This window comes from Peromyscus eremicus, chromosome 10 (assembly GCF_949786415.1).
Source record: "Peromyscus eremicus chromosome 10, PerEre_H2_v1, whole genome shotgun sequence".
Lineage (NCBI taxonomy): Eukaryota > Metazoa > Chordata > Mammalia > Rodentia > Cricetidae > Peromyscus > Peromyscus eremicus.
Window position 1 is genome coordinate 39,521,832 of NC_081426.1, and position 17,609 is coordinate 39,539,440.

The following is a 17,609-nucleotide window of genomic DNA, read 5'->3' on the forward strand; positions in this document are numbered from 1 at the left end:
TTGATAAATGATAGATAGATAGATAGATAGATAGATAGATAGATAGATAGATAGATGATTGATAGATAAATAGACACATACATACATACATACATAGATGGGTGGATGGGTGGATGGATGGATAGATAGGTAGATATATGATAGATAGATGATTGATAAATGATAGATATAGATAGGTGATTGATAGATGACAGATAGATAGATAGATAGATAGATAGATAGATAGATAGATAGAGCTTGAGTTTTCGATAACTTCTCAGCCAGGCAGCAGGAAGCTGAGGAAGGACTTCCTGCAAATTCAAGGTCTAAGATGCATAGGGAGAATGTACAAAAAGAAAAAGAAATAAAAGTGTCTGGCCCATGTCAGATGCCATGGAAAAGTGGGAGCAGGGGATAGGATGGCCCTGTAATTACAATAAACAGATTTCATGTTACCGTTCATCCAGCAACAAATCCATACAGTTCCAATTCATACATTTCAATTTAAGCCTTATGAACCAGGGTCGATTCATGGTATTGGTAACAGTTCCAGGGACTCTGACAGCAGTGACATTTTAGAGAAAGAAATGCCAGGGCACGCCTGGAAGAGATCGACATTTGATCCTGCACATTGTCGCTAACACAGGTGAGCGCTAATGGGTCCGTTCTGCTTTGCTTCTGCCGTGCAATTTTTATTTTTTTTTAAGTCTAGTTAGCATCCTTTGTCAGCAGTTCTCCCTGGCTTTGCTTGGTAATAACTCTCTGGTCCTTATGGCATCCACATCACGATTACTTAAATACTCGAACGGAGGAACAATTAAGCCTCTGCTGAAACCCTAGTCCAGTGGGAGATATAGGGTTACTTCCTTGGGTAACATACTCTGCTCTGTCGAGTCAGGGGAAGATCACCTGCAGAGGCTGGGATGGGCATGTAGTAAACACAAGCTGAGGAGGCAGGCACTGAAGGAGGATGAGGAGATGGACTGGAAGTCTTGACTTGGTGTGTATGGAGCAGGCTATCACCGAGTGTCTGAAGATGTCCACTTGCCCTTCTGCTGCCCAGAGCCCTGGGGGATGATCTGCACTCACTAGCATGCCTGGATGGTTCAAAAAGGCGTGGTACGGGCTGGCGTCTCTACTCAGCTTCTCTTCCTTCCTTCTGATCATCGTTGCCTTGGCTGTGCCCCATTGGTTGAGTGGGAAGATCCTGTGTCAGACTGGAGTGGATTTGGTCAATGCCACAGACCCAGAACTGGTCAAATTCATTGGGGACATTTACTATGGGCTCTTCCGAGGTTGTAAAATACGGCAATGTGGGCTCGGGGGCCGCCAGTCCCAATTTACAAGTGAGTATGTGAGTATACTGGGGCGTGTGAACTGGTGTGTGAATTTTTGTTTTGCAGGCGTGCTTATGTCTAAGTGAGATTTGACTATTGCCTATCTAAGACATAACATCAAAATCTATAGGCAGCCAATAGCTCCTGTGTAGCAATGCAAAGAGAATTTTTTCTTTTCTAAAAGAGATAAACAAAAATACTAGAAATAGGAATTTGTATACTTTGTAGTTTACTTCTAGTAATAATGATTAGTAAAATATCGAGTACTCGTGTGTCAAGCATCCCACTAGAAGCTGCGCATTGACTGATTCTTTTAAGATTTACAACACACTTATAATTAAGGCATCATGAATGCTCCCATTTTTCATCAGAGTACACTGAGGCTTGAGAAGTTACATTATTCACCTGGGGTCACTCATTCTGCCAAGTAACAACAGAGCCATGCCATGTGTGTGACTCTGGTAGTCTTCACTACATCAGTATACAGGGGCAGACTGCCTGCAGAAGGGGGCCTCCAGGAAGCATGGTGACTGCTCCCACATCCATGTATGTGAAAGCTTCATAGCCTGAGGAACAGCAGCGGGACTTTGCTGGGAGCATACTTCTGGGGTTTGAAGAGCAGCTGACACGTTTCCTGGCAAGGAGACTGAGGAAGGCACTTGATGGTTTAAAGATGAGCAGGCAGCCGCACTGGCCTGAGTTCAGAGCTCAGAAGGTAAACAAAGTAGCCCCGTGAAGACCTAAGGTTGGAGTCCAAAAATGGCTTAGGAAAGATCTTCTGGGAAAGAAAAAAACAAAACAATCAATTAGACCACTAGTAAAAATAGTGATAGTCCTACAAAACTATAGTTAATCAATGGCTTGTCAGCACATGGGGATTAGAAATCTCACCAATCACTTGATTTCTGTATCTCAGAACTGTGTGGGAATGTTTAAAAACCTGGCCAGGACATGCATTTCACTAAATACAGAAAAATAGAAGGTTGTATCCCTTGACAAACATTATACAAATGCTCTTCATTTCTATATAGAAAGGAAAGACATGTTCATTACGTTTGAGAAAAAAATCTCTGAGTATATTTATATTCACCTAGCAATTAAAATGGACCTTAAGTATTGGAGAAATAACTCCATTACTACTACAACCTAGGGGGCCGGAGAGGTGGCTCAGGCTTGGTCACATGCAAGCATGTAACTCCAGTGCTGTCGAGAGTAGAGACAGACGGATTGCTGGCTGCTAGCATAGCTCTGAGTTCAGTGAGAGACCCTGTCTCTAAGAAATAAGGCAGAGATTGATAAGTAGGACATCCAATGTTCTCTTCTGTTCTCTGAAAGCCCACACACAGATGTACAAACTACACACACACACATATACACACACACACACACACACACACACACACACACACACACACACACACCAAAAAAAGTAGAAGTTGAAAAATAATCATACAACTAAACAAAGAAAAGGATATGTTAAAAGGAGACCATAATAATGGTACTTGATCGGAATGCTCTGGCTGCCGGTATGTCCGTGGGACACTTATGAAACTTTAGTATGTGGGAGCATGGCAGGGCAGCCAAGTGCCTGTGGTCCTCTAATGTGCTAGTGGTACCTGAATTCTAGTGGGAATTGAGCCATCCTCAGCTCCCAGAAACTTAAACTGCTTCTAATGGGAAGTTTCTCTCCTGCTCCTTCCTTCTAAGAAAGATAAACACAAGAACCATCCGTTTCCTCTAGTGTGATGTAGTCTCAAGCATCAAAAACGTGTGAGATGCATAGAAGGTGTTTCATTTTCATCTGTGAGTCAGGCAGTGTTTGAGAATGTTTTGTTTTCAGTTGCTCTCAGGTTGTCCCAGAGGATGTATAAAGTGTTCATTCACAGTACCTTAGAAGTGTTCATTCACAGTACCTTAGAAGTGTTCATTCACAGTACCTTGGAAAGATCGTGCTTGAAAGCTCTCAGGAAGCCTGAGGTAGCTTCTTCCTTTGATCATGTGCTGTAGAGACATTGTGTGTGTATTATTGCCTCTCTAGAGACGATCTAAATTCCTTCAGGGCACATCTCTCAAGTCCAGTACAATGTAAACTGGAAGTAGCTATGGAGTACATTAGCATTTCCCACCCTTCACAGGATTTCCCACTTTCTGAAGGTCTACAGAAGAATATCCCTGTCCACAGGGCAAATCAGCAGAGAGGAGCTTGGGGAAGTGCTTTGTGAACTTTAGACTAGGGGATTTTTATCACGTCTCATTCATAACACAGCCTCTTTCCTCACCATCACAGAGACTCTTCTGAGAGACTCAACTCCCTCATTGGTCATGGGGACACCAAGACATTTGCCACCACCAACCATCTAGAAACTTCTAAAATGAAAGTAATGCTGGAGTAGCTGCAGAAAGAAAACAGCAAGCATTAAATGAATGGCATGTGTGTATTCAGGGGTACTGTTGAGTAGATACAAGCCAGGTACCACCAGGAAAAGAGAGATGAACAGAGCAGACAAGTGCCTGCCCTGAGAAGCCTGCTGTGTGACATAGGAGACATGGAGCACATTCGGACTAGACGCTAGTCACTAGAGAATCTCTGTCGACACGCCTGGGGTTCATTTCCTCTACCCTGACTTTATGATGACATTTTATTAAAGAAGAAATTGCGAATTAGAGCTATCAATACATGAAATAACTTCTGTGAATATACCTAACTTACATTATGTTGAAGTTTAGCTCTCTAGTCCCCTTCCCACATCTTACCAAAGAATTCTCTCCCCAAGAGCTAAAGCCTGGATCTGTCTTCCAATTCTGTGATTATTTATTTATCTCACCAGGGCAAAAAATAAGGAACAAACAAATCATCTAAGTTTAAATGCCAATAGAATAATATTCAGGTATTGCTTCTTAGATTTTTTTTTAAAAAAAAGAGCTTAAATTCAAATTGAGCCTTCTAGAATTTGAGCTACACTGTGATTAAAATTTTAAACTTTTTTTTAGACAGGGTTTCTCTGTGTAATAGCTCTGGCTATCCTGGAACTCACTCTACAGACAAGGCTGGCCTCAAACTCACAGAGATCTGCCTGTCTCTGCCTCTGCTTCTCAAGTGCTGGGATTAAAGGCATGTGCCACCACCACGCACAATTTTAAACTCGTTTATCTAAGGTTTCCGATTTTTCTCCTCTCAGCCCTTTTGCAGAATAGTTAGGCGTTACTACCGGGCTACGTGGTCTTGGCTAAACTATTTAACTTCTCTAAACTTCAGTTTCCACATCTGCAAGAATAAGAGAGGGTGACCTGGGGAGCAAACTCAGTCAGCAAAGCACTCCTCATGTGAGCATAGAGACCTCAGCTCCATCCCCACCACCCATGTAAAAAGCTAGGTATAGAGGCATGCCTTTGTAATCTTAATGCTGGGGTGGTAGAGATGAGAGGGTCCCCAGGATTTGTTAGCCAGCAAACCTGGATTAATTGGAAAGTCCTGGGTCTCAGTGACAGACTCTCAAAAAACAAGGTGGATAGCATCTGAGGAACACCCTGAGGCTGATCTCTGGCCTCCACATGCATGAGCATATATATGAGCACTCACAGGTACATGTACACACACACACACACACACGAAGGAGAGAGAGGGACAAAAGGAAGAATGTGTATGAAGGGCCTGCACACAGCTTATACCTGATTATCAATGGCGGCCATGGATCAACTGTGTTCATGGCTGTGGATTCCAAGCTGCAAACCTCAATTTCATTAAGTGAAAAATGCCTAAAACTCTTGGAAATGGTACAAACATGAAAAAGGAGTGAGCCACAGTGTTCTGGGGGCAGTACCGTGCAACAGAGTTAAATATAGAGTTCTTCTCAAAAACTAAAGGAAACCCAGCACACAGGAGGCAGAGGCAGGCAGATCTCTGAGTTCAAGGCCAGCCTGGTCTATATAGTGAGTTTCAGGATAGCCAGGGCTACACAGAGAAACTCTGTTCGAGGGTATTGGGGGAGAAAAACCTAGTGGAACAAACTGTTAAAATGAAACTCCTAAAGAAAGACTTGAATTTCTGAGTAGTAACATATAAAAGGTAATTAAAACCTTGGTTCCCAGGAAGATCCTGAGCCAAGAATAACCCACATGAATGTGAATGTTAGCCAGAGATTCACCCTGTGCCAATAGTCCGTATGATTAATTAAGACACTTCAACTGGAGGCTGTGGATTGAGTACTCTTTACCTCCTTCCCCACATCAGTCTTTGTGCCCACGTTCCCTCTTCTTCATCATCATAATATGGTTCTCAATTTCTCATTTAGTCAACTCCAAATATAGGTCATGTCATCATGTGCCTGTGGCTGGTTCTTTCTAAAATCTGCATTGTGATGTCATAACTAAATTTATTCAACTACTTTGTTGACTGGAAGAATTAATCTATCTCCAAATGTTTGCTATTGTAATGAACAGCCAATGTACGTACACAACTTTGAATGCACTGGTCTGTCTGGACAACAATGACTAGCAATGAAATTGCTTTGATAGATGCTGCCTTTGATCACGTTGCCTTTTAATGGGGATGTAAGACTGAGCATCCCTATAGGATGTGCCTTTTTCCTACACTATCATCAACAAAAGTTTTTAATCTTGCCAATCATGTGAGTGACTATTTTGCATTTTAAGGATTTAGTAAAGGGTTGCTATACTATACTAGTCATGTGTCCTAAGGATTGCATGATCAAGAAAGGGAGTAAAGAGATGGGCAAATGGGTAGAAGCTACTGTGTCTGGAATAAGAAGAGACTCAGGGTTTCAAAGTGGATGTTGTGTCTCAAGAAGGGCATTAGAATGGAAAGAAAGGGAAGACCAATGCCTGAGGAAGACAAAGTCCCTTGGAAAGGAGCCCATCTCCCCAGCTAAAGTTTCCAAAGCCACTGAGATGACCATGCAGAGATAATGACCAATGGAAACACAGAACTGGAAAAAACGCTGAATAAGAACCCAAGATGTGGGAGCTGGAGAGATGGCTCAGCAGTTGAGAGCACTGACTGCTCTTCCAGAGGACCTGGGTTCAATTCCCAGCACCCACATGGCAGCTCATAGTGGTCTGTGACTCCTGTTCCATGGGACCTGACACCCATGGCAAAACACCAATGCACATAAAATAAAAATAAATAAGATTAAAAAAAAAAAAAAAACCCAGGATGTGAATGTGGGTGGTGCCTGGAAACCTGTGAATGGAAATGACGCCACACAGGGAGGAGAACAAGAGCCCTCACTCCTGCCCAGCATGGCAGTGCATGCTTTAATCCCAACACTCAGGAAGCAGAAGCAGGTGAATCTCTGTGAGTTGGAGGTCTGCCAGCCTGGTCTACACAGCCAATTCCAGCCCAGCCAGGACTGTATAATGAGACCCTGTCTAAAACAATAAAAAAAAAAAAAAAATACCCTCTAGTTTTCAGGCTTGAGAGATGCCAACCTTGGAGTCTGCTAAAGGATAGGATTCTTTAGTATTCGTCATTTTAAATTGTTAAAAACTGACCTTAAACTTGTTATACCACATAATACACAGGACTGTATGTTCTGTATGTACTCTAACTTCTGTATATAGTTCAGGGTTGCCTTACACAATGACAATGAACTCCATGTCTCTAAGCTTGTGGGTGAAGGGTGTTGACAACCTCCAGATGCCTTACCATGACCACTGAATGAGATGACAGCTCCAAAGAGCTCAGTCCATAACTCTGCTCAGCAAAAGGCAATTTCCCCTCTCCCACACAACCATCACTAGCTTCCCACTGAGGCCACATGCCTTTCCCAGGTTAGAGAGTACAAATAACAACATCAGTACCCACAGATGTCATCTCTGAGAGCAGATTGTCCTGGACAATATTTGAAATACTCTAGTGCATCATTTCATTTTCTCTACTAAAACCAGTGGCAAACATAGAGAAACAAATAGAAACAGATATTTCACTAACCTCTTCCGCCACATTCACATGGAAAATTGATATTTTCATGAAGTATTATACTATGTGAGTATTAAGTATCCTTGATACTCGGCAGCAATAGCATCTACCCTGCCCTGCCTGTGCCTGGGGCTTATGTGAAGTGCAGCAGTTTACACCAGATCCCACCCAGGACTGCAGGCTCAGTATAATGTCCACTGTGGGGTACATTTGGACTTGTGTTCACTCCACGAGGATGAAGATTCCTGGCCAGCTAACAAGTGGTAGCTCTAGGGTCCACAGACCCATCGCAGGAAGTCTCTTGGTTTTGGAAAACCCAACATTTTTGTGTCTTGCCCTTATCCTCTACTTACTTATCTTGAGATAAGCTAGTCCTGACATTGTGAAAGGAACCACGCTCTGACCTTGAAATACCGTCTCTCTCCACAGTCTTCCCACATCTGGTGAAGGAGCTCAATGCAAGCCTCCATGTCACGATTCTGCTGCTCCTCTTCCTGGCCTTGGCCCTGGCTCTGGTCAGCATGGGCTTTGCTATTCTCAACATCATTCAAGTCCCCTACAGGGCAGTCAATGGCCCTGGTGGCATCTGCCTTTGGAATGTCCTGGCAGGTAAGAAGCCCCCAGGGGAGGGAAACTGGTGTCTACAGGATCAGGCTGGGCTCCCAAGTGTTAACCTTTTTGGGGCTCTTAGTCTTGTTAATGAAAGAATTTAAAAACAGACTCAGAAGGAAGCTAAGGTGAATTTTTATTGGAGTCTGGGAGAAAAACAAGAGAGAAGACAAGCTGTAAATCTTGGCAGCTGCCAGGAGGAGGGAGGTGGAGAAGAGAAAGTCTGTGGCTTCAAGAAAGCAGTCAGCTTCAGTGACAGAAGTCAGTAAGCTGCGTGGTGGAAGGAGAGGAGAACTTTAGCAAATGCATGAGGAAGCCCCACGGTGTCCCAGAAAGCGTGCTTAGGCCCCTGGCCAGGATCTAAACAGTGATAAAGAGAACTTTGGGAAAGTTCCATTTTTCAGAAGGGTGGGCAGGCTGCTGAAGTGGCTCCACAAAAGAAGGGGCTTTGAAGAAAGGTAAATAGATTATCTTATTAAGAGGATAATTGCTCCTCCCATCCCCTTAGCACATCCACATGTAAGTCAGGTTTCTCAAGGGAAAGGAAAGTCCCAAAGCCCTAAAGTCCACCACAGAAGAGTAGACTCCTAGTTGGGTGATTGACAGGCTGAGCTCCAGTAACTCTTAAACAGAAGGGACACTAGAAAGCAATGTTTAGGGTAGTTTGGAGTGGTAGGTCTCCACCCAGAGCCAGAGATAGAATTTTAATTATATCCTGTGACCAGGAAGAAGTAGCTTTCCCTTAATGGGTCTCAATCAGGTACCTCCACCCATATGGTCATTTGAATCCTAAAGAGAGTCTTCCCTTTCCAATATTACAAGAAAAACAGAAGGTAGGGTCCAAAGACAGGAAGGAGGGAGAAAAACTGACCATAAGGGAAAGGGTCCACCCTTAATGGTCTCTAGAGCCATCAAGTCCTGTAGCGTAAGTAGTCGGATGAAAAGTATGAAGAAATTAAAATATTTAACTCTCTGCTCTTTCACATGCCCCTCACTGGGTCCAAAACCTTGGTGGAAAAAGGAATGTTTTCTTTGCTGAAAGAAACAGTGTTGTATTCACATAGATTAGCTAATAAGTGGACACGTGGAAAGTAAGAGTTACCTTTAATTATGTACTTAATACATCGTCTATAGTGACAACAACAAAATCCTATGAACAAAAAAAAAAAGACTGTCTCAGAAAACCCATATGGGACGGTCAAGGTTCCACTGTGGCAATAATCTCTTACCTCCTTAGCCATGTATAAGAGGATCATAAAGTGTAAACACAAGTACTGGTTTTGCAACATATATTACAGTCCATCAGTTGCTATGTATTTGCCTTTGTATATAAAGGCTAGCTATCCTGTACAGTCACCAGGACTGCACCGTGTCTTATCTCGGCAGACTCTTAACCATAAAAAGTATTCAGTCCTACTCATTGAATAAATACTTATTTCTGTACATGTCTAGAGAGTAGAGTCTACATATCTAGAGTCCTAGGACTCTCTAATTAAGTGGTTCTCAACCTGTGGGTCTTCACCCCTTTGGGGATCATGGAGCAGATATTTACATTATGTTTCATAACAGTAACAAAATTAGTTATGAAGTAGTAGTGAAATAATTTTGTGGTTGGGGGTCACCAGCATTAGGAAGGTTGAGAACCACTGTTCTAATTCTACTGATGAGATCCTAACAAATAGGCAATCAGAAGAAACATATTGTCAAAATGAATAAAAATGTGAATAGCCTTTGGCTGTGAAGAATTCCATAGATGGGGCTTATGGAGAGGAGATGGAAGAGAACACAGTTCCTAACATCTAGAGTCCCAGAAGCAAGGCCATCCTTTAAAATGTAGGCATGGCTCCAGAATAAAATAGTATACATGTTTTTAAAGTCATGCCCTTACAGAATAGTTAACAACCCAGGAACACCCTTGGGTGAAAGGAAAAAAAAAATTTAACTCAAATTAAGAGTACCTTTGATTGTATTCAAAAGAATGAAATATAAGAAACATACTAATGTGTACAAAGTATGCCTGGTCTTTAGGGTGAAACTAAATTTTATTTTCCGTGCTTGTAGTTGTCTCTGGACTCCAAAATTTCTTTAGTGACTTTGTAACAACCTTTTAAAAACATAGAAAATATACCCTTTTATAAATTGTTTTTTAAAGACAAGGTCTTAATCTGTATCCCAGCCTGAACTCCAATTCATGGTGACCCTCCCGTTTCAGTCTCCCATGTGATACAATTATGAGTCTCCACACACAGTTAAGAATGGGTTTTTGTTTTGTTATTTTTCCCTTTTTTTTCTCTCTCTCTCTTTTAAGACAGGGTCTCACCACACAGTCCTGGCTAGCCTGGAACCCTCTATGTAGACCAGGCTACTCTCAGTCTCACAGAGATCCACCTGCCTCTGCCTCCCAAGTACTGCCATTAAAAGTGAGCATCACCTTGCCCACCCTTCCCCCACCCCCACTCCTCCTGATTCTCTTTTTGTAGGTCAATTGTCTTCAAACTTGCAATCCTCCTGCCTTAGCCTCTCAAGCCCTTGAATTACATATTTACACTACCAGACTCAGTTTATTGTGTCTTTTTGATTGTCAATTTCAATTAAAATGGGGGAGGGGACCCACCAAACAACTTCTAAGTTTTGCTCAATTGCTAGGGAGTTAAGTGAGGTTTGGAATTCCAGCGTTTCCACCTTCTGTAGAACAGTGCAGCCGGAAGGTGAAACCTCACCCTACAGAATAGGATCTTACCTCTTTGTACACAGTGCTCACTATCTATACAGAAGGCATAAGGGGTCTAGAAAGTGGTCCTCTAATGGGGATACTACTGGAAAAAGGAGTTAGAGGCATCCAGATTCTAGTCCATCTGTTATTAATTTGTTCTCTTTCTAGACAACTGTCCCTCTTGCCTTTGATACTCTGTAGGTTGTCCAAAGCTTTTAAACACAAATTCAGATTTGTGTTGCTGTAGTCATTCTTCACACCCAAAAGATTTTGTTTCACATAGCACAGAAGTGCCACCTCAGTAGAGACCTTACGATTACCAAGAGGAGCAGTAAGTAAAGGCGCTATTTTGGGTTTCAGGTGGAGTCGTGGCACTAGCCATCGGCAGCTTCATGGCTGCAGTGAAATTTCACGACCTGACGGAAAGAATTGCCAACTTCCAGGAGAGGCTCTTTCAGTTTGTCGTGGTGGAAGAACAGTATGAAGAGTCATTCTGGATATGTGTGGCAAGTGCATCGGCCCACGCGGCAAACTTGGTTGTGGTGGCAATCAGTCAAATTCCCCTCCCAGAAATCAAGACTAAAATGGAAGAGGCCACCGTTACCCCCGAGGACATTTTATACTGATATCCGGCTCCTGCCCACACCTTTCCCTTAATCAGTCTGCGACATCAATGGGGGTTTCTGCTTTTTCCAGCCTTCTCAATCCAAGTGTTCTTGGTAGTGAAAGGAAGGCTGTGGGGGATTAAAGAGTTGGCTGGACCAGAAAGGAAAAACTCTCAATGACCAGGGTGTTTCTTTTTAATGACCTTGGAGCTGAACCGATCAGCTATGTCTGACACTGGACAATTCACTTATTGACTAATTCTCAGTTCCCTCATCTGTCAAAAGGGGGTAATAACCACTTCACAGGCTTGGTTGTGAGGTTCCAATGGTGCTGTTGGGGATCTCTGCAAACAAGGTCACATAAACTCCAGTAAGACTCAGTAGAGCTTGTTCTCTATAGTATTGGAGGTGTGCAAAGAAACTATGATCATGCCCCTATCCTCGAGAAGTAAGAACGTATCCACGTGACACAGAAATCAACTAACAACAATAACACTAGGAATGGGAATGACTGTGGGTTACTGAGTGGCCGCTATATGCTGAACACTGGCTTATTTGCTTGGTTGCTTGACTTTTCCTTTATTTCTTTTTTTCCTCCTGGTGGTGCCAATCAAGTCCAGGCTTTGCATACACGAGGCAGACACTCTGCAACTGAGCAATAGCCCCAGCCCAGAGCACCATTCCAAGACTTTTCCACCTATTAACTGTCTAGATCCTCCCAAGTGGCCAGAGCCATTCTAGCTCCATTTGACAGATGGAAAAATCAAGGTACAGACAAGTTGTGCAACTTGGTAAGATGAGGGATGAAACCTAGTAAGTCTGGGTCTCTTGCCCATGCAGCCCATCCAGCAAGCTCAGGTAAATCAGGACCAGGCCAACAGTGCCCTTTTCTAGAGGTCATTAAGCTTAATGGAACTCCACCTCTGAGCTTCTAAGTTTTCCCAATTCTAATGTCTTCCCTTTGTTGCTCCTAGGATTGGTAGTTCCTTCCAACAAATACCACATTCGGGAAATTTCCCCTATACTTTTAAAGCCACGTTGCTGATCTGCAGTTTGATATACAAGTGACGCAATGTAAGAATGTAAAAGTAGCCCCAGCACAGGGGAACAGGAAGGAATGAAGTCTCCTGGATGAAGTGTGGTATTAAAGTTTCGCTGAGCTAACATTTGATCTGAACTGTGAAAGATGAGTAGGTTTTTTCCAGTAGTGAGGGATGCAAGGTTGATAAAGAATCCCAAGTTGAGTCAGTACTGAGGGAACACACAAGGCATGAAGTCCCAGGGAGGCCACGCATGAGAATGTTGAGAGAGATGAGAATGTGGCCTTCTTCGACCTGTTTTGAGAGACATTTCCTAAGCAGTTCATGAAAGTTAATCCACTGTGTCAGCTTACATAGGCTGTTGGTCAGTCAAATAAATGCTTCTTTGAAGACACTATTTTGACAAAGTTAATGTTTGCATCTGACCTTTTATAAATTTGAGAGCCTTATCCAACCAGTCGAATGTCTTAATGGAAAAAATTGACCTCCCCTAAGAAAGAGAGAACTCTGCCTTTGGACTGGATGCCCGAGTTTCCACCCAGCCACTGGTGTTACCTGGTGAAAGTTTCTTCTCAGTTCTTGTCTTCTCCAAGGAAAGAATTTAAAAAAGAGATACAGACAGTTTAATCAGGCATTCATTTAGCAAAGCAAAGCATATACTCCAAAGAGAGAATGCAGTATGCAGTCCCAAAGGAGGGGCCAGAAGTGGGCCAAGCACTGGAGATTTTTTAAGAAGGTTCATAAATACTTAGGAAGTGGGTGTCTTATTCATGGGGTTAAGGTGACCTTTTCTCCCAAATCATGGGAGACCAAAGCTCCCTATGTAGGGTAATTCTTCCCACGGTACTTAAAGGCTGACAAGGAAGACCAAAATGCAAATGATATTCTAATGAGTTCAGATTTTTTTTTTTTGAGGATGCACACTCCCTCTTTATTGCTCGTATATAGTAACTGAGGAAGGGCTCAAGTGACTCAGTTTTTGATATAGAAGGAAGAACATAAAGTGGTATGTTTAACCACCTGAGTTCTTACTATCAGGAGACAGCTACCAAGATCTGTGCAGTTTCCTTGGTTCCCATACGTCTACCTCCCTGCCTGCCCAGGGGACAAGCTACCAAGACTCAGCTGCAGTTTCCTTGAATCCCTCACATTTAGCTTCATGCCTATCCAGTTTCACCAGCTAACTCTGCGGAACTTGGACGTGGCATTCTCCACAGTCACACGAACCAACTCCTAAGAATCAATCAATCAAGACCTCTCTCAGATATTCAAGTCCCTTTCTTGAACAGTCAAATCCCCTATATAAAATGGCACGATGTTTGCATACGATCTACTTTTCTTTGCATGTACTTGATTATCTCCGGGCAACCTTAGATCACCTAATAAATGTGACTACCTTGTAAACACTTGTCATGCTGTGTTGCTTAGGGAATGAAGACGAAGGGAAAATATGTGCACATGTTCAGTACAGACACAACCATGGCAGACTCAAATCTATTCATGATCTATGACTGGTTAAATGCATTGTTGCTGAACTGCACATATGGAACGTTGACTGTGTATGCACACACACACACACACACACACACACACACACACACACACATCCTATTGGCTTTATTTTTCTGGAGACACTTTACTATTAACCATATTCATCCATTTTTTTTTTCAATGATTCCAGCTAGCTAAGATGACCATCTTTGTAGTATCCTATCTTTGAGCTGGGCAAAGGTTATCTATCTCTGAAACTACTTAACTTCTTGAAAAACTTCACACCTTACCTGATGACTTCAGGAAGTCTGGAAGGAGGTGGTTGTTTTTTTTGTTTTATTGTTTAAAATTTGGTTGTTCTTGTTTCCAAATGAATTTTATTTTTATTAGTAGATATTAGTTATAAATAATGGACCCCTTTATGACATTTTCACATTTATGTGATGCATTTTGATTATATTCACTCCCAGTTACATTCCCGTAGACCCCTTCCCACTTCCATTGATCACTTCCTCTTCCCAACTAATATTCCTAATGTTTTGGGCTGCTTTCTTCATTCTTTTGATGATATGGTGAGTTACATTAGGGTTGCTCATAAAAGAATGGGTGAGGGGTTATTTGCAAGAGGTTGGGCAACTTACCAGTGACTATACTACTGAAGAATACATCATCCCCTCCCTCAGCATCCATTAACAGCATATAAATCCTCAGGGAGTGGTGGGGCTTCATGAGCCCCTCCCTCTTCCATGACAGGATGTTGGCAGGTCCAGTCTTATACAGATCTTGTGAAGCGATCGCATCGTCCATTCCTACCCATCTACATTGCACACCACTCTTCCCTCTTCCTCCTACTCTTACATTCTTTATTCCCCTTTGTGCTGGTTAGGTTTTGATTTGTTCATCAACTTGACACCAGCCAGGGTCATCTGGGAAAAGACAACCTCAATAGAGAAAATGCTTTCATCAGATCAGCTTGTAGGCTAGTCTGTGGGACATTTTCCAGATGACTATAGATGATGCCATCCCTGGGTAGGTGATCCTGTGCTATTAAAAAAAAAAAAAAAAAAAAAACCAGCTGAGTGAGCCATAATGAGAAAGCCAGTAAACAGCATTCTTCCATGATCTCTGTTCCAGTTCCTGCCTCCAGGTTCCTGCCTTGAGTTCCTTCCCTGACTCCCCTTCCTGATGGACTGTAAGGTGAAATAAACCCTTTCCTCCCTCAGTCGCTTTTGGTCATGGTGTTTATCACAGCAATAGAAAACAAACTAGGACACCCTTGTGATATGACGTTCCCTGAGCCTTGGAAGGTGGGGCACAGGTGACAAGATGTTCAGTTGATGACTGAATGTGAACTGGGGTTTATTCTCATCTCAATGGCCAATTATGAGATGCTGGAGCTACTGGTGCTAACTGCATAAAGAAGCTTCTCTGATCAAAGTTGGCAGCATCAATAACCTATGGGTATAAACATGGTTACTTAGAAAGCCATTTGAGCCGGGCGGTGGTGGCGCACGCCTTTAATCCCAGCACTCGGGAGGCAGAGCCAGGCGGATCTCTGTGAGTTCGAGGCCAGCCTGGGCTACCAAGTGAGTTCCAGGAAAGGTGCAAAGCTAAACAGAAAAACCCTGTCTCGAAAAACCAAAAAAAAGAAAGCCATTTGATGGGCATGGCGTGTCCATTTAGTAAGGTAGTATTAGGAGTTTTCCCACTAGAGCTTTTAACATCCCAAGCCATGGTCTTTTGAGTAGGGCAACTGAGGATTCACTCCTGTAAAGAGGGCCTCAGATTAAGTTACTGAGTGGTTGGTTACCCCTGTAAACACAGACTTGTCGCTTTTGTACCAGTGGGCACATTTTGACTAGCCTCCCAGTAGTGTTGCTTGTGGGGTCCTTAGCTGGGTAAGACTGTTGATGACAGCTCACCCACAGCAACCTAAAGCACCTTCCAGCACTACGGAAGAAAATTAGTCACTTTTCTTTCTTTTCTTTTCTTTTTTGTTTGTTTGTTTGTTTGTTTGGGGGTTTTGTTGTTGCTGTTTTGTTTTGTTTTTTTGTTTTTTGAGACTGGTTTTCTCAGTGTAGTTTTGGTGCCTGTCCTGGATCTCACTATATAGACCAGACTGGCCTCGAACTCACAGAGATCCGCCTGGCTCTGCCTGCCAAGTGCTGGGATTAAAGACATGCGCCACCACCGCCCGGCTATTAGTCACTTTTCTATTGCTGTGATAAAAACAAAGCAGAGAGAGCAAATTGGAAATAGCACAAGGCTTGGAAACCACAAAGCCCACCCCCAGTGATGTACTTCCTCCAGCTATGCTGCATCTCCTAGACACTCCCAAACAGCATTACCAGCTGGGAACTAAATATTCAAACATCCGAGCCTATGGGGGACAATCTTTTTTTTTTTTTTTTTTTTAAAGATTTATTTATTTATTATGTATACAGAAGAGGGCGCCAGATCTCATTACAAATGGTTGTGAGCCACCATGTGGTTGCTGGGAATTGAACTCAGGACCTCTGGAAGAGCAGTCAGTGCTCTTAACCTCTGAGCCATCTCTCCAGCCCATATGGGGGACAATCTTAACCAAACCACCACAGCGGGCTACGAGGATGGAAACTTCCAATCAATTTCAGCTTGATTTCTCTGTCTCCTGAAAACATAGTATGTGGTGTCTTTAGCAGTGGGATCTCAGGAAGACTTCATGGTGCCTTCTCTGCTCTAAATGCTTAGGACTCCTCTCTACTCCTCCATCCTCATCCCAGACCAGACCTCAAAATCATCTATGGAGGAATAGGTGGCACATGGCTAGATGAGACAGTTAATCTGACAGGAGAGGAATCCAAAAGAAAGCAATGGGGAGCCACGTTGAGTTGAAAACAAGGGGAAATGTTATGTTGAATGCAAAGACCTGTTGACCAGGGAATTTTTGTTTGTTTGTTTTGTTCTGTTTTTTATCAACATGAACACAGAACACTCTGAAAACAGTTTGTGTGGTGAGTATTTGAGGCTCTTGGGACATTTATTCATTCAACCAGCTTGAAGACGATCTAGACATTCCGAATACCGCAGCGAACGAACAGGCCCAAGTCCCTGCCTTGTAAAAACCTCATTCTCTGGGCAGCTAGGGGTGAGCAGAGTGCCTGTGACAGAGCGCCAGGGAAGTTCGCGTGGTCTGGTGCTTGACTAGTCACTGCCATCCGGCATGTGCAGGCCACCTTAGGAAAAGGGAGCAGGGTGGACTCAGTTTTGCTTCAAAGACAACTGTGATTGGCCTGCATCAGGGTGGATGTACTCTGGTGTGGGGAAATGCAGGCTTCTATAAGTCTGCACGGTTCTAGTGACATGCTCCACAGCTTTTGAAAGAATCATGGAAGCAAAGCAGAAGTGGCAAATGCCTTTAATCCCAGCACTCTAGAGGCAGAGGCAGGCAGATGTCTGTGAGTTTAAGGCCAGCCTGGTCTACAAAGTGAGTTTCAGGACAGCCATAGCTACACAGTGAAACCCCATCTCAAAAAAAAAAAAAAAAAGAATCACAGAAGCATCTATAACCTCTTGAGAATTTCAAATATTCCAAAGAGAATCAGGTTCAGTCTGAAGAGCATCTCACAGAGACACCATGAGAGAGATTCCTACATGGAACTTAAGCAGAGTAGAAAGAGAGGAGATTAAACATCTTGGTCTTAAAACATAAACTTGTATTATGTTACTCGGTTTAATAAAATAAAAATGTAGACAAAATAGAGTTCCTAGATGTTGACCTGCATGGGCTAAGTCAGACTCCATCTTAAACCATCCTAAACACACAATGTCAGCAAGCACAATCACAATGTGACAGGGATAAAACTTCATCCTAATCAAGGATCATCACATGTCAGGTCCTGGGGAGGGGGGGGGGGG

General features: G+C 42.9%; 1 protein-coding gene across 1 annotated transcript; it reads left to right on the plus strand.

Moving 5' to 3' along the window:
• Positions 1-1,072: 1,072 nt before the first annotated feature.
• Positions 1,073-11,310, plus strand: Clrn2 (clarin 2). The gene is made up of 3 exons (XM_059275773.1): positions 1,073-1,325; positions 7,684-7,863; positions 10,937-11,310. The coding sequence occupies exons 1-3, from the start codon at positions 1,073-1,075 to the stop codon at positions 11,200-11,202; spliced, it is 699 nt and encodes a 232-aa protein (XP_059131756.1). The 3' UTR covers positions 11,203-11,310.
• The last annotated feature ends 6,299 nt before the right edge of the window (positions 11,311-17,609 follow it).

What these genes read in the sequence shown, in the direction of transcription:
- Clrn2 (XM_059275773.1), top strand. Translation starts at nt 1,073, where the DNA reads ATGCCTGGATGGTTCAAAAAGGCGTGGTACGGGCTGGCGTCTCTACTC. An exon ending in CCGCCAGTCCCAATTTACAA is followed by an intron (nt 1,326 to 7,683) that starts GTGAGTATGTGA and finishes CTCTCTCCACAG; the next exon opens with TCTTCCCACATCTGGTGAAG. An exon ending in CCTTTGGAATGTCCTGGCAG is followed by an intron (nt 7,864 to 10,936) that starts GTAAGAAGCCCC and finishes TTTGGGTTTCAG; the next exon opens with GTGGAGTCGTGGCACTAGCC.